This window comes from Microtus ochrogaster, chromosome X (genome assembly GCF_000317375.1).
Source record: "Microtus ochrogaster isolate Prairie Vole_2 chromosome X, MicOch1.0, whole genome shotgun sequence".
Classification (NCBI taxonomy): Eukaryota; Metazoa; Chordata; class Mammalia; order Rodentia; family Cricetidae; genus Microtus; species Microtus ochrogaster.
The window spans coordinates 16,329,729-16,355,242 of NC_022026.1; the positions used below are offsets into that span (position 1 = coordinate 16,329,729).

At 40.7% G+C, this 25,514-nt stretch overlaps 1 protein-coding gene across 1 annotated transcript; it reads right to left on the bottom strand.

Moving 5' to 3' along the window:
- Positions 1-7,538: 7,538 nt before the first annotated feature.
- Positions 7,539-14,180, bottom strand: CXHXorf66 (chromosome X CXorf66 homolog). The gene is made up of 3 exons (XM_005358516.1): positions 14,040-14,180; positions 11,400-11,556; positions 7,539-8,568 (listed from the first exon to the last, which is right to left on the bottom strand). The coding sequence occupies exons 1-3, from the start codon at positions 14,134-14,136 to the stop codon at positions 7,641-7,643; spliced, it is 1,182 nt and encodes a 393-aa protein (XP_005358573.1). The 5' UTR covers positions 14,137-14,180; the 3' UTR covers positions 7,539-7,640.
- Between the last annotated feature and the right edge of the window lie 11,334 nt (positions 14,181-25,514).

The following is a 25,514-nucleotide window of genomic DNA, read 5'->3' on the forward strand; positions in this document are numbered from 1 at the left end:
GCCTGTATCAGAGTGGCCCCCTGCCCTCCCTGCCCCAGGGCTGTGAGGACAGCCCAGGTGAGAGGGACGGTGCTGCTTTATTTGAAATGTTTCTTACCTCATTCCCTGCCCCAGGAAGGGGCCCAGCCTCACCCTCCTGGGGTGGCCCATGTTCTCCCTCCCATTCTGCCCCCCCCTTGCCCTGCCCTGCTGGGGCAGCCTAAGTTCCCAGCTGCTGCTTGCCACCCCTTCCACCTTGACCAGCTTTGGTTCCTCTCAGTGCTCCTGCCTCTAAAAGCCTGCCCTGTTCCCCTCCTCCCTTGTCGCTTTTAAGTTATTTATTCTGTACTTGTGGTTTGGGGCTCTGAGGAAAAACCCTAATCTTGTGCCTCTCTCCCTTTGCTAGGAATAGGGTGGGATGAGAAAGTAGTCTCTGCCCTGGGTTGTCAGTGGAGGTTGGGGGATACTGTTGCCCCTCTGTGGGACTGTCATGACTGTCATGCCTGGCTTACATCCTCAAGAGATGTACTGTCACACCTCCCAAGTAGGTGGTATCATGCCTTGGAACTGAGCTGGAGTACCTGGGTATGGGCTAGAAGAGTACAGCTGACTGACAGGGATGGGAGTGACCCTGAGCCACATTTTCTGGAACTTGCTATACATGTCCCCTCTCTTCCCAGGAGGAGCTACTCCCATGTTGGGTAGCTAGTACCCAGGACTGGTTGGAATGATTTGGTTAGGGACCCTAGAGGGTTAAGGGAACAACAGAGCTAGGGTTGCAGTACCCTGTCTGGAACCCCAGTCTCCCCCTGGGGTGGTTCTGATTGTTGCTGGTGCCTGGTTACAAATTGGTTTTTAACCCAAGCATTGTGATTATTTTTTAAAAAGTCAAACCAATTTTGGCAGGAGTTACAATAAATCCTGGAGCCTGGGCTCCTCTGTCCTTGGCCCTCTACAGCCTTCTCCCTTGAGGGGGATCTAGAGGGGGAGAGAAGGTTCTCGGCTGTCCCCAAGCACAGTCTTGGGAGCCTGCTGAAGGTCGGGGGAAGCCAGCCCAGGCTGCCATCCCTTTGGAGACTTAGCTGCAGCTCAAGCCAATTCACTTTGCTCTCCCACCTCTCCCTCTGGTTGGAGGGAGTAGTTTGGGAACTGGTTTGTCCACAAAAACTTCCCTATTGTTCCTTGGCTCACCCTCAGGCCAGAGCCCCCTGCCCAGGCTGGGTAAGAGATGGGCTTGGTCCAGCAGGGACCCAGAGGGAACAAACCCTTTCCTTCTGGGGAGTATGCCCCCCCTACCATGTAGATGAGCAGGGGCTAGGAACTCCCCACTCCCTCTAACAGCAGGCTGTGTGGGTATCAATTCCCATCCTCCCCACCCTGGCTAGGTGTCGTCCACCTTGTATCCTATCATGTGTCTGAGTGTGTGTGTGGGATTCTGTACTAATTTCCATGGCGAGTGGCTTTTCCTTCCATGCATCACTCCCCCCCCCGCATGCCCAGGGGCCACCCGCCTGGCATTACCGCATGCTGGGGTCATTGGGGGAGGGGGTGGGGCTCACGCTGTCCTGTGGTCTTCAGATTTTTATTTTTGCATATGTAATCCATCCTGTACAGGTAGCTAAATTTGTAAACGCTGTGTATTCCCTCTGCCCCCATGGCTGCTGGTGTAAATAAACTGCATCTCCCTTTGGTAGCCTGGCCTACCCACCCTCAAAAAAAAAAATAACTTAATGAAGATGATTGAAGCCCTTAAAGAAGAAATGAAAAATTCCCTTAAAGAAATGAAGGAAAGGACAAACAAAAACTTGGAAGAAATCAACAAATTCCTTAAAGAAATCCAAGGAAAAGCAATCAAACAGGAGAAAGAAATGGTGCAAGACTTGAAAACTGAAATAGAGGCTGCAAAGAAGACAAACTGAGGGATGTCTGGAAATGGAAAATCTGCGTAAATGATCAGGAACTACAGATGCAAGCATAAACAACGATACAAGAGATGGAAGAGAGAATCTCAGACATTGAAGATATGATAGAAGAAATAGATTCATTGGTCAAAGAAAATATTAACTCCAACAAATTCTTAGCACAAAATATCAAGGAAGTATGGGACATCGTGAAAAGACCAAACCTAAGAATAATAGGAAGGAGAAGAAGTTCAGCTTAAAGTCACAAAACCAAAAGCAAACTGAAAGAAAAAAAAAACAACATGATCATCTCATTAGATGCTGAAAAAGCCTTTGACAAAATTCAATACCCCTTCATAATAAGGTCTTGGAGAGAGCAAAGATACAAGGAACATACCTAAACATAATAAAGGCAATATACAGCAGCCAACAGCCAGATTCAAACTAAATGGAGAGAAACTCCCAGCAATCCCACTGAAATCAGGAACAATCAAGGTTGTCCACTATCTCCATATCTATCAATATAGTACTCAAAGTTCTAGCTATAGCAATAAGACAAAAAAAAAAAAGATCAAGGGGCTACAAATTGGAAAAGAAGAAGTCAAACTTTCACTATTTGCTGATGACATGATAATATACATAAGTGACCCCAAAAATTCCACCTGTGAACTCTTACAACTAATAATCACCTTTAGTAGAATAGCAGGATATAAGATTAACTAAAAAAATCAGTATCCCTCCTCTATATAAATGATAAATGGTCTGAAAAAGAAAACAGAGGAACCTCACCCTTTACAATAGCCACAAATAATATAAATTGAAGACATCAGAAAATGGAAAGATCTCCCATGCTCTTGGATAGGTAGGACCAACACAGCAAAAATGGCAGTCTTGCTAAAAAAGCTTTCTAAAGATTCAATGCAATTTCCATCAAAATCCCAGAAAAATTCTGCACAGACCTTGAAAGAAAAATACTTAACTTCATATGGAAAAAGAAAAAACCCAGGATAGCCAAAACAATCCTGTACAATAAGGGAATTCTGGAGGCATCACCATCCCTGACTTCAAACTATACTGTAGAGCTGCAGTAATGAAAACAACTTGATATTGGCATAAAAACAAACAGGAGGACCAATAGAATTGAATCAAAGGCCCAGATATCAACCCACATAGCCATGAACACTTGATTTTTGACAAAGAAGATAAAGTTATAAAATGGAAAAAAGAAAGCATCTTCAGTAAATGGTGCTGGGATAGCAGGATATCAACATGTAGAAGAATGCAAATAAATCCATATCTATCCCCATGCACAAAATACAAATACAAATGAATCAAAGACCTCAACATAAAACGAACCACACTGAATTTCATAGAAGAGAAAGTGGGAAGTAGCCTTGAATTCATTGGCACAGGAGACAACTTCCAAAATATAACTCCAGTAGTACAGACACGGAAAGCAACAATTAATACAGTGAGAAGCTTCTATAAGGCAAAGGATATGGTCAAGAAGACAAAATAGCAGCCTACCGAATGGAAAAAGATCTTCTCCAACCCCACATCTGACAGAGGACTGATCTCCAATATACACGAAGAAGTCAAGAAACTAGACATCAAAAGAACAAATAACCCAATAAAAATAGGGTACAGTCCTAAACAGAGAATTCTAAACAGAAGAATCTCAAATGGCCAAAAGACACTTAAGGAAGTGCTCAACATCCTTAGCCATCAGAGAAATGCAAATCAAAACAACTCTGAGATATCATCTTACACCTGTAAGAATAGCCAAGATCAAAAACACTGATGACAACATATGCTGGAGAGGATATGGAGTAAGGAGAACACTCCTCTATTGCTGGTGGGAGTGCAAACTTGTACAGCTGCTTTGGAAATCAGTATGGCAATTTCTCAGAAAGTTGAGAATCAACCTACCTCAGGACCCAGCAATAGCATATACCCAAAGGATGCTCAGTCGTGCTATAAGGACTTTTGTTCATAGCAGCATTATTTTTAATGGCCAGAACCTGGAAACAGACTAGATGCCCCTCAACTGAAGAATGGATAAAGAAAATGTGGTACAATTACACAATGGAGTAAAAAAATAATGACATCTTGAAATTTGCATGCAAATGGATGGAACTAGAAAAAACCATCCTGGGTGAGGTAACCCAGATCCGGAAAGACAAATTTGTACTCACTCATAAGTGTCTTCCCAGATCCAGAAAGACAAACATATATGTGCTCACTCGTAAGTGGATTTTAGACATAAAGCAAAGAAAAACCAACCTATAGTCCACAACCCCAGAGAAGCTAGACAACAAAGAAGACCCTAAGAGAGAAAGACATACATGGATGGATTCTTCTAGCAAGGAGAAAAAGACAAATCTCCCGAATAAATTGGGAGTGTGGGAGTCAGGGGAGGGTAGAAGGAGGGGGGAGTAAGGGGAGTGGGGAAAATGTAAAGTTCAACTAAAAGCAATAAATTAAATTAAAAAAATGTTATTACCTGTACACTGCTACTGCAAGTTCACCTTTGGAAAAAAGTGATCTTGCTGCCTGAGCATACTTTTCACTCTACAGATGCCTTTCCCACAGAAGGGTGAATTTGAAGATCTCTAAGAATCCTTTAGATCCATGCTTATGTATAAATAGAAGGTATATTAGAGAAACATTTTAAATCTTACCATTTATCACCTTTTTATACAAATATCACAATTTTAGCAAATGTTGTACATGTGCACTCTGTAAACTAAACTGGCCTCAAACTCACAATCTGCCTGCTTTATCATCTCGGTTCCTTCCATTAAACCAAATTGATCAAAAAGCAAAATATAATCCATTTCAGTCCTATAGCCATGAGGGGAGTGTGAGTTTTATAGATGAATATGGAGAGGTAATTCAAAAGAAAGAGAATAGGGGTGGTCTGAAAGGGAAGAGGCATCCTTGAAATGGTTTTACAGTGTTCCTTGGCAGTATAAAATGTAAGGAAGTGATGGACCCAGGACCCCGATTCTTTCTGAACGTGCTTTAAACGGAAGAGTGGGAACAAAGGGAGTAAAGTAGCATAAAGTTAAGACAGAGAGGCAAGTTAGCCAGGAAGTAGTCATTTGAGACCATTTTTATTAAATCAGGACATTTCCAAGATGTTCAAAGCACTTGCAATGACAAGGTTTAATTTTTCAAAGTTATTGACGTGGACAAGGTTTCAGTAGTGCTCCCACCCCACCCTTTTCCCCGTTTCTCTTCCTCCTTCCTTCCCTTCCTTACTTCCATCCTTTTCTTGGCCCATTTGTACTTGACCTAGGGACTTAAGGTGCCAGAAATTCAACAACTACCAAAAGTCCACCAGAGACAGTGGCTCATGAGTTGATTGTCTCATTACAGTGAATATTAAAGATACAAGAAATTTGTAGAAGTAGGTGAAGTAGCTGTTTGTTCTCCTGGTTCAAGCAGGGAGATGACCATGTTCTATTCGCATGCTGCCCACCCAGTTAAGGAGTAGTTAGAGCCCTCCTGTGTTCATCTCTGGTTCCTGCTTCATTGGCTGCCAGCCTTGTCTACTAGTCATTGGCTCACTACTCATCATTTGTGCAGGAATCTTGATACTACGCTATGCTTTTGTTGTTTTCACACTTTTGTGGCCAGCTTATCGCTTCACTATCGAAATAACCCTTATCACAGAAACCAAGTTGTAGCTGTGGCTGTTCTTGGTTATTTAATATTTTATATCACAGAGCAATCTGAGAGTCTCTTTCCTGAAATACATGGACACTTTCCACTCATGATTTACTCTGTTATGAGTACCTGCATCAGGTTCAATAGTATGTGAAAGGGGAATAGTGTCTAGCATGCATTCCTTGGGGACTAGGAATCAGGGGAACCAGCAGGCCACTAACACTGGTTCAGAAACCTCTTTCCTCCCATCAGTTTTATGTTCTCATACGCAGCTGTGAGACCTCTTGTCTTCTTCAGTGCTCCCAATTTTACTGTTCTTTTTTTTTTAAAAAAAAGATGTATTTATATGTATGTGAATTATATGTATATGTGTTTGCCTGCATATATATATATATATATCACATATGTGCAGAAGCCGATAAAGGCCAGAAGAGGGAGTTATATGCCCTGGAATTTGAGTTCAATGTCATGATTAGTATCCATGTGGGTGTTGGGAATTAAACTTAGGTCTTATGCTAAAGTAGTTTAAGTGCTTTTAACTGCTAAGCTTTTTCTCCAGTCCCCAACTTTACTGTTTTGGCTCCAGTCTTTCTTTGACCCCAACATTTAATTCCATTATATAATCAATGTGTATAAATTTCACCATGGGCCCCTTGCTATCTACAGTAAGTTAATTGCTGAGTCAAATACAACACTTAGTCTGATATCATAGAATTCCAGGAGTGTGTGCTGTATAGGTTGGAGGCCTCCATTTAGGTGGTAATCTCTAGAGGAGGAGGTGTTCTTAGAACTGGTTGTTAGGAATTTTTCTAAATTATCCAGCAGCAAGCTGTATTGAGAATCTTATAGTCTGGAGGCCATAACAAAATATAAACGGAATGGCTTGTAAGCCTGAAAATTTCTTTCTCACAGTTCAGAAGTCTGGAAAGTTCAAACTTAAGGCAGCAGCAGATGTCTAGGGAGGGCCAGCTCTAGAATTCATGTATGGAAATTTTTGCTGGGTCTCTCAGGGCAGATGCAAGCACTTTAGCCCCTTATAGAGGTACAAATCCCGTTCATGATGTGCTCTATTTTCACTATACTACTACCACCCAAGGACTCCATACCCATCCTATATAGCATTAGGTTTCAACCATGTGAATTTGGGGGCAAATACAAGCATTCATTCCATAGCACAGAGCTATAGACCTATATTTCCAACAAGCACTATGTCCTATAGAAAAAGACACAGTCTTAAATCATGAGTTTTCCACATAAGTATTGACAGTAGAGCTGGGGATGTGGCTCAGTGGCAGAGAGCTTGTCTAACATGTACATGGTTCTGGATTCCATATTCAGCACCACACATCCCACCCCCAACTAAAAGTTACTTCAGGGACTGGGAGGATAGTTCTGTGGTGAAACATTTGTCTAGTATTCACAGTCCTGGGCTTGATCCCAACTCTGAAAATAAAAATTTACAACTAATTTCCAGGGGCAGAAGAGATGACTCAGTGGATTAAGAGCTCTTCCTGGGTACCCAGTTAATATTCTCAACATCCACATGGCAGCTCCTGTCTGGAACTCCACTTCCAGGGAATCTCTCTTCTGGCCTCCTTGGGCACCAGGCTCACAAGTGGTACACAGGAATATATGGAGGCAAAACACTCACACACATAAAATAATAATAAAAATTAATTTAAAAATAAAAAAAAATGCATTTCCAAGTGGTCACAAAGCTCACTGGTACACTACTTGACTAGCAGAAATGATACTCTGTTTACTCCTCAGCACTAAAAAAACCCTCTATAAATAATGTCAAATTGGGCCTTTCATTGAGCTCTATCTCAGGGGCAAGAGCAGTTAAGGATATCTATCTTAAAATTTCTTTCTAGATTTGTATGTACATGTCCATGTACGGTTCCCATTTAAGTGATCACATATAAAAAAATGCACCAAATGAATCTTGTGCCAATGAGATGCAGTGATAAATACAACAACCAATAATTTGTTGTGCCATGCATTTAATTGCCTTCAGAACATATATGTCTATTATTGATAGTGATTACATGTTGGTATTCCACATGTATATTAAATTGTTTTAAGTCCTTAGTAAGTTGAGATGCTTTCAGCCATGTCATCATCTTCATGACTTCTGTCACACATAATGAATATCTCTGTACCACTGTCTTCACTCTCACATGTTTTCATATTCTCATTACTCTTACTATCTTCATAACATTTGTACTTGTACTCTGCTTCATAAAAGGACTTGGGAAATGGCTTCACTATCTTTGAAACATAAGGATTTCCAGCATGCTCCCTCTTTGGCCCCGCAAGATCTTTGAGAAGAAATTCAGGATTACAAGTAAGACATTTTTCCTTATAATACTTGCAAAATGTCAATGACGAATGCTTCCCGCGTAACACAACCTTTCTTGTACTCATTGACTTTTTTTGACCATGGCTTCTACGTGCCTGATTTGGTGTCCTTCTAGGTGGTTTGGTGGACACAAGTTGATTATTGGAGACTGGTTGGCAAGCCTGTATGGCTAGAGCAGCTGACGTTTTCCCAATAGTTACACAGGGTGGTAAGGCTTGCATCTCTGAGCAGGATAATTTACGGGTATGGGCGAGCTTCTGCGATTTTTTAAGGCTGTGTTTCTCATAGGACTTATTCAGGCTAGATGACTCACGTAATCTTTGGGGATTTGACGACTTGGTTGACCTTTTTGTATCGAATTGTCTGTTTGATGTTTTTACACTGCATTGCATGGATGACTTATCAGTATTTGTACATTTCACTGAATTTTGTGGGTTGGATGGTATGCATGGCTTTTCTAGACTTGAAGGCTCATCTGGTTTTATTGTATAGTTTGGCATAGATAGGTTTTCTTGACATGGGGGCTCAGCTTTTTGGTCTGAATTTAACAGCAGAGGTTGAGTTTCCAGGATGTCCTCAGTTATTATATCAGGTTGACAAGCTGATACCTTGGATACCCAGGATGATATAGCTTCCATATTTTCTTTGTTGAGCCTTAAACACAGAAAACTTTGGGTGTCATAATTTAAAACAAAAGTACTATTGCTATCATCAGGAAATAGAATGCTAGCTTAGGGTATGGATTTTTCCAGAGTAAAAGTTAAACACAGTAACAATTAGAGTGTGCTGACAGCTGTAACATGTTATACATATGAATTCATAAATAATGTTTCTTACAGGACATGAAGGTGTAGGATGGAGGAGCAGTAATTGGAATTCAAAGGCATTAGATAACTTTTAGTCCAAGTATGGGAGGACACAAAATTGTCAATAATGATAAAGATGTGGTATGTATGTATAGTAGACTATAACTTGGATATAAAATTAAAATTTGCAGGGGAAATGGGTGGATTTGTACATGAGTAACCTAGGATAAAAAGGACAAATTTCACTAGTTCTCTTTCATCATACGAGGATCCTAGTTTTAGTACATTATATCTAGTGGAGTACCTGTGCGGACTAGGAAACAAAAAAGCAAAGCAAGTGTGTGTGTGTGTGTGTGTGTGTGTGTGTGTGTGTGTGTGTATGTGTGTGTGTGCAGCATGTGTGTATATCTTGAGGGGGAGGGTAGTAGAACATAGATAAAAGGAAGAGGGATTCTGAGAGGAAATGTTTAGACAGGGAGGGAGGCAGAGAGAGAGGGAATTGGGGAGATGAAGGTGTAGGATGGAGGAGGATTAATTGGAATAAAAGGAGTATAAAAAACCATTTGGAAAGCTAGATATACCCACCTATGCAATAACAGCTTGACTGTTTTAGTAGTGGTGCTAACTAACTGCTCTCTGAATGGATTCTAGAGTCTCAGTCTGGGTGATGGGAAGGGGACCAGTAAGGTTGACTAACAACTCAAGTATAGGAGGGGTTATGCCCACAGGAGGGATGGACTTCTGACGGTTAACTAAACTGATATAGCAGCAAACTGCTTTCTAAACACCTATGTGTAGACCCACAGGAAAAAGCAGCTTCAGCCTTAATCAAGGAAGCCTCTCCTTACAATGAACAGTGGAGAATTTAGGAAATATGCCACAGATGTGGATTTAGCCCCAGGCAAGTCACATATACCACCACTTCTTAGAGTCAGGGAACGCTGTGAAAGAGGCGGCCAGAAGTCTTTAAGAGCTGGAAGCTAAGGTGAAAGACCAAGGTGAAAGGCCATTCCCTCCACTTGATGATGCAGCTGCTGTAATCACTAACTCACATCAACTGTTGGTACCTGCACTAAGACCACACCAAACATCATAGTCTCCCTGTCCATTCACACTCAGGTATCAATCCTGCAACAATCTGTCTCCATCTACCTGGGTCCCCTTGATTGATCTCCAATACATTAAAGTCAGTAAGAGTGGGGACCCTCAACCCTTATACACCCTTAATTTCATCCATAAATACAGAGAGTAACTTGATGTTCATCTTGTAAATGAGTTTAGGGCTCAACTCTTAAAGACACAATGTTAGGTAAGTAAACAGATAATAGTTTTGGAGGCTATTGAAAAGGGACCCCTCCCTTCTATCATCTTCCTCTTCTGAAGTTTACTATACTGAAGAGTTCTCCATGCCCTCTCTGAGGAGGATACAGACCCTGTCAAGGGAGAGATACAAAAAGAAAAACTATTCTGTTTTTTCACTGGTATAATTGAAACAAAAGTCAGGAAATGTTTTTCATAGTCATGACATTTTGTAAAACTCCTACATTTTGATTAAACAGTGACAATTATGGGAGCTAACGTCAAATTTCTAGAATAAAAGCAATTTGCTTTGTTAGATTCCTGCCTTCATTTTTCTATCAATCTCCAGTAAGGGACTAGCCATGAAAGATGTTTATTAATCACCCAACATCCTTTGGCTGGCCTGGAACTTACTATGTAGATCAGGCTGGCCTCAAACTTATAGATCTCCACCTACCTCTGACTCCCAAGTGGTGGGATAAAACATGTGTGCCACCATACCTGGCTAAAGGAAAAATTTCAATCATCCTTTTCCCAATTTTCTGTCCCGTGGCTACCCCAGATTGTAATCAGATAGTGAGCTCTTACTCTTTTAATTAAAAAACAGTAATTTAATGTATATGGGTATGTTGCTTTCATGTATGTATTTACATCATGTTTGTGCTTGATGCCTATAGAGGCTAGATGATGACAATGATCCTCTAAACCTGGAGTTACAGATGGTTTTGAGCTGCTGGGTAGGTGCTGAGAATCAAAGCCAGGACTTCTCATAGAATAGCCAGTGCTCTTAACTGCTATCTCTCTTTACAACAGAGATTTCTTCTGAAGAACTTCCTTTCCCCCCAAATAAAAGCCTGTATTATTGGTCTGGAGACATGGCTTAGTGGTTAAGAGTACTTGCAGTTCTTGCATAGAAACTGGGTTTAGTTAACAGGACCCACTGTGGCCTCCGAGCAGCTTTAACTCCATTTCCAAGGGATTTGATGCCCTCTTTTGGCTGCTGTGGGTACTGCATGCACATTTGTATATGCAGACTAATTAATACTCATATAGAAGTAAATACCTGTCTTTCTTTCTCATAGATCTTTCACTTAAAACTCAAGTAAAAAGTTGTGTATGGTAGCATATGTTTGTACTCCACATGTAAGGGAGATGTTGCTGGGGAAGATTGCTGGGGCTTCCTGCCTGTAAGCCAACATTTAGGTTCAGTGACACACACTGTATCAGTACAATAAGGCATAAAACGATAGAGCAGGACATATCTGACATCATCTTCTGATTTCTGCATGTGTACATACACCTGTGCACAAATACTTCACCCACCCACATACACACACACAACATACACACACTTTTCATTCTTAAATGTGTAAAACTTACCCTCTTGGTGGTTTGACCTCCTCGACCATGTAGTTATAATACAGTAAACAAAAGCAGGTAATGCTAAAGATTATGATCATTACTCCAACTATGAAGCCCAGCAATTGTTTCCTAAAATCGTCCATCTTTGTTCCTGTAGAGACCGTAGTTTTTACAACTGCAAATAGATTGTATCATCAGCAAATGTGCTAGGTAACCCAGTTCCCCCCCCCCACTTTGAGAGTGGTTTGCCACTGTACATGGAAGTCAAATCTCTTTCTCATTGATTTCTTGAAAAATATGTTTAAGTCTATGAGTGTTTGCCTGTGTGTTGGAGTGTTTGCTTGGATGTATTTATGTATACCATATGCATGTATGCCTGGAATCTGGCAGAGGTTAGAAGAGAGTGTCAGATACTCTGAAACTGTTGTTACAAATGCTTGTGAACTACCATATGAGTGTACCAGGAACTGAACTCAGCCCTCTGTAAGAGAAACAAGTACTCTTAACTACTGAGCTATCTCTCCAGTCCTTCAGTGATTCCTTTTTAAGTTTAAGAAAATTTCCTTAATAATTTGCTTGTGTGTGTGTGTGTACATACATGTGGGCATGTAAGTATGCAAATGTGATTTCCCCATGCATGTGCATGTGAATGTCAGAGGAGGACTTTAGGTATTTTCCTCAATCACTATCTTATTTTTTGAAATATCTATCTATCTATCTATCTATCTATCTATCTATCTATCTATCTATGTATCTATCATCTATCTATTTGTGTGCATTTGGATTTGTCTGTGTGTGGACAAGTGCATGTTTCAATGTACATGTGGAGGTCAGAGGACACCTTGGGTGTCATTCCCTGTCTTCTACCTTGTTTGAAACAGGGTCTCTGTAGCATGAATTCTAATTGGTCTTAATAATAAAAACACAGGACTCAACTATCAGGGGGTGAAAGCTGAAAGATCAGAGAAGTGGAGTAGCCAGCCACTAGAGTTCTTACTTCTACCAATGCTAAGACCAAAAGGTCTTCAGACTGCATCCTCAGACTACATCCTCAGATTGACTGCTGCTCAGACTTCTACCTCCGACTGCTCCTCAGACTGCACTGACCGCCTGTCTCTTTCCTTTTAGTTTTTCGAGACAGGGTTTCTCTGTAGCTTTGGAGCCTGTCCTGGAACTCCCTTGGTAGACCAGGCTGGCCTCGAACTCATAGAGATCCGCCTGCCTCTGCCTCCCGAGTGCTGGGATTACAGGCGTGCGCCACCACCGCCCGGCATTCTCTTTCCTTTTATATTCCTCTCTCTGCCCATTCATATCACTCCTGTCTCCACCTCTCTAGTTCTGGGATTAAAGGCATAGGATCAACTGAGGTGTGAGAGTGTTTTCTTGGGGAGACTCCTCCTCGGTAATTGGACTCCAGGGTCCAACAATAGCTGATTCCAAGTTTTATTATTAATACTGATTAGAATTCATGTTACTGGTCTCTTTGGTTGTTTATTGCTGCACTGAAAACCAGGTTAGCTGATTCGTGAGTTTGTGAAGATTCTCTTGTCTATCTCATATCCCACTGTAGGAACACTGGGATTATAGATAACTTGTCATTGTGCTCAGTTTATGTGTGTTCTGGGGCTCTGACTTTGTCATCACACTAGTGCAGCAATTGCCTTATACACTTAACCTTCCAGTATAATTTTCTTTCCTTGAGCACATCCTGGCTTTGTAGTCAGAGACTGCTTTTTCATTTCCTGACTGCTCAGATCCAAATAATCACACAGAAACTATACTATTTGGTCAATAGCTTAGTCGTATTCCTTACTTAGCTCTTTCATCTTGAATTAACCCATTTTTCTTTATCTATGTATTGGCACAAGGCTGTGGTTTACTGGTAAGGATCAGCGTCTGTCTCCTTCAGCAGCTACATGGTGACTCCCTGACTCCACCTACTCTCTCTGTCTCTGTTCTGATGTCCCACCTGGCTTTACTCTGCTAAGCATTGGCCCAAACAGCTTTATTCATTATCCAATAAAAGCAACTCATATACAGAAGGACAGCCCACATCATGGCTATAAATGTGAAATGTGAGTAGTATCTGTGGCTAATTTATATCATGATCTGCATTACCTCTGAATTATGGGTGGTTATTGCAGTAACTAAGATTTGAGCATATGCTGTGCATAGGTGAGTACAGTTGAGTGTTACTATGTATGTGGCAGGAAATAGGACAAGATAACAGCAGACCATGCTCATAGCCAATGGTATATTAGTAACAGCCATTTCAGAGGCAAAGAATGAAGGGTCATTCGGCTCAGGTACTTGAAAAGAGTCTGAACAACACAGAAAGAACCTAACTCTAACAACTAAACCCAAATCAAAACAAACCCCTGCTTCTTAAGTCCTATGGTAGATTTATTCCCATAAGGCTGTCTAGTTTGGTTGGCAGACAGGGTGTTAAAGGGAAGTCAGAGGGGACTGTAACTCTATATTCTTTAGATTTCGAATTTCCACAAAGAACTTAAAATACCAACTATTGTACTGCAAATTCTTAAAGCCCTCCTAACAGTAACACCATTATAAGAGCATATTTCTTAATCCAGCATTCTTAATAACATAATACATTAATAATATGATAATACATTTTGAACATTAAGCTTAGGCACGTACCTGTGGTTCTGGCAGTAGATGATTCATTGATGTGGCTTATATTTAAGCCACTTATTGTCCAAAAGGACAAGAATAAGAAGTAAATATGAACCTTCATGGCCAGAGTGTGGCCAAATGCTTCTTTGGCTGAGGTTACCCCTGTATCTCCTTAGGCTGGTCTTGGGGTTTGTGACATCACTGTCAATATTGCATCAGACACTGACAGCATAATCTTGCTGTGGAAAAGCAGAAAAAAGGACTAAAGAGTCAGGCTTAGTGGTACATTACTATAATCACAGCATTTGGAAGGCAAGGCAGGACGCTCATACATTTGAGGCCAAACTAAACTACACAGTAAGGCCCTATCACAAACAACTCCTAACATTCTCCAACAACAACAACAACACATCCATTTCAGTCTGGGGAGAGAGATAAGGGAAGGGGTTTCTTAGTTAGGGTCTCTTTTGCTATATTAAAATACCATGTCCAAAAGTAGCTTATGAAAGAAAGGGTTTATTGAAGCTTACAGTTCCACATCACAGTCTATCATGAAGGAAAGTTAGGGAAGAAATTCATGGCAAGAACCTGAAGGCAGGATAAAGCACCTGAAGTACTAGGTAGAGGTCTGATTTCACAGTAGTGTCAAAAGAATGATCCCATGTACTTATGTATATTTAAAAACAACAGCAACAGCAAAGCAATGTTTCTTTGGTAAAACAGATTGAATGTCTCAAGAACTGGCTTTGTTCCAAGCTAGAATTCCTTCTGCCTTTGCATAGGGACTTATTGTTACTTATTGAATCTTAGTGCAACCAAGAATTTATGATTTTTGCATTTCTCAATTTTTTTACAATGTTAGAATATTCTCTCACATTGCAAGGGGAAATTATAATTTAAATTTGCATGTTTTATGTTGCAAGGTTTGTAACTATCCTGAATGTAATTAGTAGTCTTGGAGCAAAATAAATATTACAGAAAATGAAAACTAATTTATTTGAAATGGTATTTCCTTTGCAATTATGATTAGCTTATCTGTCTTTAACTAATATAGGAACTCGCTTTCTTTACTAATGGGTCAATGCCAGACACTTTCTGTGTCAGTGCCACCCAAAGTGGAAATCAAGTTAGCTAATGAATTTTTAAAAGTGTTCACCAACTAATACTTAGTTTACTATTTGTTATTTTGTCAGAGAATAATGCATCCAGAGATTGTTTTCACTAGACATGTACAACATCTAAAATTCTATTACATGAAAAAAACTGTAAAGAAATGTGCTAAACTTAGGAGACAAGAATTCAACACACAAGTAACTTTAGATTTAGGTAGAAGTGTAAATAGAACTTTAAATAATAAATATGTTAAAGTGTCTCCCAAGAAATAATCAGATCCACACGGTTATTGCTGAGATGAGTCTCAAATCAATAAACAAAGTCATGAAGGATGAACCTTGAGTCTCTGTAGACAGAGTTTTCCTGTGCTAGCAGTGAATCTCGAATAACCAGTCAGAGTCTTAATATTAATTATAAATGCTCAGCAAATAGCTCCAGTTTGTTACTAACTAGCTCGTACAACTTAAATTAATCCATTTCCATTAATCTATGTGATGTCCCAAGGCTCAAGGTTTTACCTCCCCAGCATGCCTTGCTTACTTCCTGTCTGTCTGGCAATTCCTTACTCCACCCTTCTTCCTCCCAGCATTCCCTCTATGTCAGGTTGTCTCGCCCAATCTCTTCGTCCCCAGCTATTGGTCAGTCACCTTTTTATTAGTAATGAAATAATGAGAGCAACACATAATTGCAGTGTATAAAGACTGTTTCATAGTGAGTCTCTGCAAACAAAACAAAACAAAACAAAAAAACCCAAAAACCTGAAGGTAGGAACTGAAGCAGCCATGGAGGTGGTGTTGCTTACTTGCTTGCTCTCTATGTCCTGCTTGTTTTGCTTCTTTATAGAATCCAGGGACCACCTGCCCAGGGGTGGCACCACCCACAATGGGCTTGGCCTTCCCCCATAATCACTAATTAAGAAAACTCCATATAGCCTGATTTTATAGAGGCATTTTCTCAATTGAGGCTCCCTCCTTTCAGATGACTCTAGCTTGTGTCAAGTTAACAAGAATACAAACAAATAACTAGCCAGCACAGGGGATAAGAGTAATCAGAATGCATTTAATCATGTACGAAATTGTCGAAAAATAAATGTAATTAATGAAAAAATTAAAAACAGGTTAAAGATGACTAAATTTGGCTCATCACTTATAACATTCTATGTATATACGGTCATAAGACTCTATTTAGCCAAGGTCAAACAATCTACAGGATTTTTAATATAGATTTAGCTTTTCTAGAGAACTTGAGCTCACATGAACACCAGTTATAGAGTATTTTTGTATATCTGACACCAAGATTAATGCTATAGGTGCACAAATTACCAAAGCACAAGTCCTTATACTCAAGGAACTTATACCAAGTAGGGCATACCAGGATGATAATGTAAAGTGACTATATTCATGGAGAAAATTATCATTCTAATAGTGATGGGAAAAATGGTCTAGGAAGGAACTCACTCTGTGGGGAGATTATTTAGGAAGAAAAGAGAACATGGTTATGAAAATTGAGGTGTTGACAATGAAGAAAAATGGGCGAGTTTAAGAAATGCTGAAGCCGAGCAGTGGTGGCACACATCTTTAATTCGAGTACTTTGGAGGCAGAGGCAGGCTGATCTCTGTGAATTTGAGGCCAGCCTGGTCTACAAGAGCTAATTCCAGGACAGGTTCCAAAGCCACAGAGAAACCCTGTCTCGAAACACCCCCCCACCCAAAAAAAGTTGAAGCCTCATGTTTTCTCTCTGAATTACTGAAGGAGTAATGTAAAGGAGTAGTCAGAAGAGCTCGGGATTTGGATGCTGGTAATTAGATGATTATTTATCCCTCTCATGAAATAGAGGACACAGGAGAATGAGATTTTAGGAAAATTAGATTGGAAGAAGTGCTAAAATCAATCTGGAGTTTTGTTTCAGAGTCCCATGAGGTATTCAAATACAGATGCCCATGAGCCACTTAAGTCATCAGCATCTGGAAAAGGATTTTCTAACACTCTTTATGCTATTGGAAGCCTGGGAAGCCTATGACCTTTTCTCAGCATAATATTTTTAAATGGATCAAGGAAAATGAATCAGATTACAAAGAAAAGAAGTTACACTGAGATACAGTTATCTAATAAAGATATTATTATGTAAGAACACATGTAATTATTAATCTGTTAAATGATCGGATGGTGAATGTAACAATGCCTATAAGCTTAAATAATGCTAAGTATCAATAATATTCTGATGTATCAGTAAGAACCATGATTTATGAAAATATTTGTGATTTCTATCAATGATAAAAATCATGCATATTGGCTTGTTATCTATATTAATAATTAGAAGAAATATTAAATGTTCACTAGAGATTACTAAATGTAAAAAGTTAACCTTTTCAGCCTGAGGAGAGAAGTCACAATACGTGCCTTGAAGCATAAGCATGAAGACCTACTTTAGATCCCTAGCACCTTGTAAACAAGACCTGAGAATGGTGGATTTATAATCCCAGTGTTGAAGAGGTAGGGACCAGTAGATCTCGGAGTCTAGCCAGCCTAGTCTAATTGGTGAGTTCCAGGCCACTGAGAGACCCTGCTTCAATAAACCAGCTGGATAGCACTTGAAGAAAATCAACTGTTCCCTCTGGCCTTCACATACATGCTTGTAATGTGTATCCACAAGCATGTACCTATACACTTACAAAAACTCACAAAATTATGGGTTCTGTTTGTTTGTTTTGTGGTTTTTATTTATTTATTTATTTATTGAGACAGGGTTTCTCTGTGTTGCCATGGCCATCCTGGAACTTGACCTGTAGACCAGGCTGGCCTTGAACTAAGAGTTCCACCTGCCTCTTCCTCTTGAGTGCTGGGATTAGAGGTGTGCACCACCACTGCCTAATCAAAATTTATGTTTTTATCTACTTTTGTTTACATCCAAATCCTATTCTTGGTTCTGTGTCACAAACCCAATCTAGATGCCAAGTCTAGCTAGTAAAAGTGGATATGAAGAACCCAGGGAGAGAAGGTAAAGGAGAATGCCCAAGTCAAATTATGAGGGATTCCTTTGTTTAGCATTCCTTTGTTTAGGATTTGGGTAAAAGAGGCTGATCCAGCAAAGCAAATGGAGTGCCAGAGATACTCAGTGGAACAGTGGAGGCAGAAATCAGGTCTCAATGGGCTGCAGAGTAATCAAGAGTTGAGAAAGAGGTATTGGCTTGTTTGTTAGTTATTGCTGTGATAAAATACCAAAAGCAACTTAAGAGATGAATTTTCTCTTATGATTCCAGAAGGAGAGGCTATAGTGCATGTAAGTAGGCAGCTGGAGCTGGAATCTGAGAGACCACATCTTCAATTGCAAACATGAAGCAAAGAGAAGAAACTGGAAGTAGGGCATGGATATTAACTCTCAAAACCCACCTCTACTGATACACTTCCTCTAGAAAAACTCCATCTCTTAAGGGTTCCATAATACCCTCCAAAAAGCACCATCTACTAGGGACCTTAGCCTTTGGGAGACATTTCCCATTTAAACCACCACAGCTGGTAGATATAATTGCTTTCCAGTTTGACTGTAAACAGTGGCAAGATCAAATTGCTGGTTTGGACAGGGTCTGTCTTAGTTGGTTTGAAATGCCATGCCAAAGGGAAAGCACAGTAGGGCTTCCTAAATAACAGATATAGAGATATCAGTTATAGAGATTGGTTTTTTACTTTGCTTCTCTACCGCTGTAATAAAATATCGGTCAAAAGAAATTTGGGGGAGGAAAGGGTTTATTTGAACTCACAAGGTACACTCCAACAAAGCCAAGGCAGGAACTCAAGGTGCGAACCTAGAGGCAGGAACTGAAGCAAAGACCATGGAGGAACGTTGCTTACTTGTTTGTTCCCCATGACTTATGGGCTTGCTCTTTCATATGACCTAAGACCATAAGCTCAAGAAAGTTCATTATCATGTAAGCATATGATGTACTTAGGAAATATAACCCTCCCACCCCCTAGCTATACCACGGCTAGGGATTTACTTGAAGGATCCCAAGATCACCGTATTGTAGAGATAGCTTCACAACAGTCTTGATTGCAACACTTTTTCCACAACAGCTGTGTAATGGAACCAACCTTGGGATCCAACAACAGAGAAATGGATAAAGAAAATGTCATATATGTGCACAGTGGAATCGTGCGATGGAAAAGTACAAACTATTTTTAAAGGAGGTAGGGCAAAGATCTGAGGACAGCAAGGAAGGCTGCTCAGATGCTGCAGGGAATGGAGAGACAAAGAAACTATCAGATGTGCTAACAGTTGGCAATTGTGCCTTTCTCTGCATAATGGGAAAATTATTTTCTTTAATGACAAAGCTATTTCTATGGTAGGTGATAGGTTCATTAAGTTAATAAATTAATCACCATAATTAATCTTACATGGGAAATAGACGTTAATCAGAACTGCTGTATAAGAGAGCATTCAATTTGCTGAGGAGTTTTCCCTGACAACCACATTCTGTCAGTATATGACTAATGGACCAGCATATACTATTCAAAGAGCTGACTCATCCTCAGGGCTCCCTAGGCTCCTAAAACAGACACACCAGGAGATGCCTTGCTTAAGAACATGTCCTGGTCTCTTTGTTTAGCCTATTTTTGCCTGCCCTGGTTTCTGTTTCAGCATACAGACAAGAAGGGTCTCTATGGAAGACATTTCTCTTAGAGAGGTGTATATGAATCACAGATAGGTGGCAGTGGGAAAACAGACTGCGTTCCAACAAATGGATTTGCTCTTGAAATTTTGTGTTGTTTCACCATGAATTGGCAGTATTCAACTCCCAAGTGGGGCTTCTTCTGTGTTGTGGAGGCTTCAGTGGTAGAGAGAATTGTGTGTGGGGGAAACATTAAAGAAAATTACTTGTGTGCTAGTAGAACTGAGAATAACAGATGTGATTTCATTAAGGAAGTCTAGGGCCAGTGACACTGGAGAAACAGTACAGGAGCTGAATCATGGGAAACAAGAGTCTATGAGAAAATGAAAGAGAAGGTTATCTTAGTGAAGGAGGCAGGCACACTTGCAAAAGCACTGTGGCAAATTGGAAAACTCAAATAAAAATATACACGGTTAAAAGAAAGAGTGTGAGCTTCTTCCCACTTCACAGGCCTGGCTCTTCCCTTCTCTATGCTGTCAAATAGGTCACCCTACCTCACAGGTAGCTGGAATCCTCTGAGACATCCCTTCCCTACACAGCAGGTTACCTATGCTCCTTTACTTTCCACACCATATGCCATCTGGTTGTTTGTTTATTTTTCTTCTATGATTTCATTTCCATGAAATGCTGGGTGGGCATTCCTCTGTCTCACCCTGTAGGCCTCTCAGTTTCTCTGGGATTTTGCTTCTGTGTGCTGCCAGGCTACTAGACTCCTCTGGGATCTTTCATACCTTAGGCTAGGCCCACTTGTTCCAATCTTACATACTTTACACACTGCTTACTCCTCTGGGTTCTTGCTTCCCAGGGCTCCCAGGTCGGCCCTGACCCTCCAACACATTAGGCCTCCCTGTTACACACCCATCATACCAAGACATCCGCAATCACCAATAGATGGGAACTTATTAAGTACATTATTGCTTTTCTATTGTTGTGATAAGACACCATGGGCCAAGGTAACATATGGAAGGAAAGGTTTAGTTGGAGTTTACATTTCCAGAGCATAGGAGTCTATCACTATAATGGTTGGGAGCATGGCAGCACGCAGGTAGAACATTGGAGCAGAATTGGAGAGCTCACATTCTGATCCACAAACAGAAAGCAGAGAGTTCACTGGGGATGGCAGGAGGCATTTGAAGCCTTAAAGACCACCCCTATGACATACATCCTCCAACAGGCCATAACTTCTAACTTTTTCCAAACAGTTCCATCAACTGGTGACCAAGTGTTTGAACATAAGAGAGCCATCCTCCACATCACAGTAGGACAACCAAGTGTGGAGAACCACACCAGAACTCATCTAGGAGAGGAACAGCAAGAGGTATACTGATTTTGGACAGTGTCTGTTCTCAGGAACCATAGCAGACTTGTAAAGACAAGGGATATAACTCGAAACTCCTATTACCAGTGCCGCATGTCTTCTACATGATCCTTTTTCGTGGAGATAATTTCCATTGCTTTTTAAAATCTGGTTCATTAAGGTTTTAATTTCCAGCATCTTTTTCAATTTGAATTTTCTTCATGAATTCTTTGTTAAATTATATTCTATTTTGCACTTATATCCCCATTCTATTCCCCTCTTTGTTTTTATATATATCTTCCCAAATTGTTTGAATATAGGTGTTGTAGGAGACTACTTCTTTATTCCTGGCTGCTCAAACCCAAAATAACCACACAGAAACTATACTATTTGCAATATTGTTTGAATAGCTTAAGCATATTTCTGGCTAACTCATGCATCTTAATTTAACCCACTTCTATTAAACAGTGTATTGCCAGGTGGCTGTGGCTTATGGGTTAAAGTTCTGGCATCTGTCTCCGGCTGCTCTACACGGCTTCTCTCTGACTCTGCCTTCTTTCTCCCAGCATTTAGTTTAGTTTTCCCATGTCTACCTAAGTTCTGCCTTGTGTAGGCTTAAGATAATTTCTTTATTAGCCAATGGTATTCACAGCATACAGTGGGGAATCCCATATCATATAGGTATAATTGTTCTCTTGAATTTGTTGTCTAGAAAAATCTTTTCGGGGAATTTTTTTTTTTGATTTTCGAGACAGGGTTTCTCTGTAGCTTTGGTGCCTATCCTGGAACTCACTATGTAGACCAGGCTGGCCTTGAGCTCACAGAGATCCTCCTGCCTCTGCCTTCTGAGTACTTGGATTAAAGGTGTGTGCCAGCACCACCTGACTAAGTAATTCTTATTGGGATTAAAGGAATGAGACTCCACACCTGGATTTAAAACACTTTTTTAAGGGTAGTTATATACAATGTTCATAAGAGATTCCATTGTGAGATGGTTGATACATTACTTTCCTCTGTGGAACTGATAATGGGAGTTTCGAGTTATATCCCTTGTCTTTACAAGTCTGCTATGGTTCCTGAGAACAGACACTGTCCAAAATCAGCATACCTCTTGCTGTTCCTCTCCTAAGATGAGTTCTGGTGTGGTTCTCCACACTTGGTTGTCCTACTGTGATGTGGAGGATTGAAGAGATAAAAGGCAAGGTAGATGAGCTCATCATTCAGTAAAAGTTGTATCTGTTTTTTTGTGCCTTTTCCTGGACTCTCTTCTGTAGTTGTGTTTGTGTTTTAACAAATAAAGCTTGCCTGAAGATCAGAGTGCAGAGCTAAAGCACTAGAGGCCAGGCAGTGGTGACACACACCTTTAATCCCAGGACTTGGGCGACAGAGGCCCATGGATCTCTGTGAGTCCAAGGCCACCCTGGGCTACGCGAGACTAAATCTTACTAAAAGAATAACAGAACTCACACAAAGGTGATCCTAGCACTTGGGATCTCACAGCTTTAGTCCAAACACTAGGGGAGGTGGAGACAGGAGTGATATGGCTGGATGGAGAGAGGAATATAAGGTGGGAGGAAACAGGAGCTCATTGCAGTCTGATGATTGCCCCTGCAGTCTGAAGCAGTCAGTCTGAGGCAGTCAGTCTGAGGAGCTCTCTGAGCAAGCAGTCTGAGCAGCAGTCAGTCTGAGGACACAGTCTGAAGAGGAGGTCTGAGGACAGGATTACACATTCGGTCTGAGCACTGATAGATGTGAGAACTCTAATGATGGTCACACTACTTCTCTGATCTTTTAGCTTTCACTCCCTGATAGCCGACTCCAAGTTTTTATTGTTAAGTAGGATTAGAATCCTGCTATACTTTTCCTTCCGATTGTTTGTTTTGTCCTATTCCAACATGCTAACTTTTGTTTAATTTTTTATTTTCCCTAAGATGCCAGTATGTTTTCTAATGTGCAACAGAAAGGAGGTGGATTCGGATGGGTGAGGAGGTGGGGAGAAACTGGGAGGAGTACAAAGGGGGAAAAGCATAACTAGGATATATTATGTGAGAAAAATATGTTTTCAATAAAAGGAAAAAAGATTGAAGGAGAAATAAAAACTTTCCATGATAAAAGCAGATTAAAGGGATTTACGACTTCTAGGCCAGCTTTGGCTGAACTGGAATTAGCTATGTAGACCAGGCTGGCTTTGAACTCACGGAGATTCTCCTGTAAGTTATTGGCCAGAGAGGCCCTAGAGGCATCCCAATACAATACAGATTTTTGGTATTGCTCTTGATTGTCCATCATAACTAGATGGTAAGGCCCCACTGCTGAAGACACTACATATTTTGCTTGAAGAACACAAAAAATAAATCTTAGAGGGTTGAAGGGGAGGGGAGAGGCAGGGAGGTGAGCAGAGAAAAATGTAGGGCTCAATAAAAAGAAAGTCTTAAATTGAGCAGGAAACACCCTCGTGACTATCTTTTATTGTGTATGAATATGCTTTGCAGGCAGGCTGTTGTGGGGGGAACAACATCAGTAGTCGTATTCAGTGCTTGACCCTGCATGCTACACTACTGACCTTCTAGGCATGATGTGCCTACTGGTGCAATAATAGTTTATTGAAGTAACCTACAGCTCTCTTAATTTGGTTTCAGGTCTGTTCTATAAGAGGAATTCATGCCTGATAGTATGAACATGGTCAAAATACTTGGCTAATGAGGTCATAGGCCCTAGGGGAGGTCTTGTTGATGGTTTTCTAAATTGTCATATTGTCAAACTGCCTTCTAAATATTTTCGCTTATATCCATACATTAGGCTGCTCCCAACTTTAGTCACAAGAGATTCCTATTACAGTGGTGGCGTGTAGCAGTTTCCTCAGAGATTAAAACAGTCCATCCTTCAGGAAAGCTCCCTAATCTAAGACGGAATCAACTCAAAATAGCTCAGGAAATCCCTAAAACTGACCAAATTTACTAGGCCCTGCCCTTTCAAGTATGAACAATAAAGAGTGCTAAGAGTTACTTTTAGACAAGCCAAGCTACAAAGAAGAACCCAAGACTAGACCAGCTAACTGCCTGGAAGAGGTTTAGACCAACTGAGGCACCTGGAAAGGACACTCTCCAACTTGTTGAGCTGCCTGCAGGCTGTGCAGTGTGCACCAGGTCCCCAGCTTTGTGAGCTGTCACCCGTGCTCGGGTGGGCTTTAGTGATGCAGCTGTCTTTGAGTCATTTCTGCTCTTGTAAGTAGCTCCTCGTCCATCCCTGTCAGTAACCCAAGTAAAATTCACTGGCTCACCAAACTGGGCTTCAGTGGTACCTGTACTTTGGGCTTCGTGTGCTCCCCCCCATCTGGAACGAGTACACATGCATGTTGTGTCTCCACAGAAAATGTCTTGTCACACAGGTGTGTACTAGTGAATGCAGAGACATTTTCATTTACAGTGCTACGAAGAAGGGACTATGGGTGCTCAGTCATAGATAACACGAATTCCCTTCAAGACCTTAGGGAGCACTGCAGAAGAGGAGATGGAAAAACATAAGAGCTGCACGATGGGCAGAGTGCTGCGAAATGCTGACATCTGAATGTTAAACTACTGTTGTGCACCTGAGTCAGAGCAGCAGTGGTTATCAATGGAAGAACTAGCTAGTTAAAAGTTCCACCATGTTGCGAAGACACTCCGAAAGTCCACCCCTAGCTGAATGTGACTGCTAGGGGAGGGAGATGCAAATTTCTTTGAGGGTCTGGCCACTGGAAGCTTGTCTATGTCCCAGTGGATAAGCCCACACCCATGTATATTGGTAGCACTAATTGGATTCAGGGGGTTAAAATAAACGAACAAATTAAATAAGTAATGAAGGGCACGGAGTTGAGAAAGGGATGGTTCGGAGGTCACGGGGCAATTGGAGAGGGTATTAAGATATGGATATGATCAAGATACATGTGTGTGAAATTTTCAAATGATTACTAGAAATTTTTTAAAGAATTGAGAAATGACGAAAGAACATGTCAAGTTAATATAGAATACAAGTCGTTGAAATTATGCACTTAAGGCCATTAGAACGGAACAAAACTAAATATTCAGTGGAAAATAGAACCCACCTTTTTTGAAGCATTTAAGAAATATTTGTTATTTACAAAATCAATTTGCAACATTTACAAAATAATATTACAAAGTACTGAGTTTCCATCAGATGTCTTTATACATCTTCTGCCAGTTAAGAAAACAATGCTGGGCTGGAGAGGGGGCTCAGCCTTTAAAAGCCTTCACTGCTCTGACAGAGGACCCAAATTCGGGTCCCAGGACCTACATAGTGGCTCACAAACAGCAGTTCAGCAGATCTGACACTCTCTTCTCACCTCTATGGACACCAGGCATGCACATGTACACACATATACATGCGGTTAAAACACCTGTGATGCCTATTATTGGTGTCAAT

Excerpts from the sequence above, each read along its gene's own strand:
- CXHXorf66 (XM_005358516.1), bottom strand. The coding sequence starts at position 14,136 with ATGAAGGTTCATATTTACTTCTTATTCTTGTCCTTTTGGACAATAAGT. Across the intron at positions 11,557-14,039 it reads ATCTACTGCCAGAACCACAG|TTGTAAAAACTACGGTCTCT; the intron begins GTACGTGCCTAA and ends ATCTATTTGCAG. Across the intron at positions 8,569-11,399 it reads GAGGTCAAACCACCAAGAGG|GCTCAACAAAGAAAATATGG; the intron begins GTAAGTTTTACA and ends TCTGTGTTTAAG.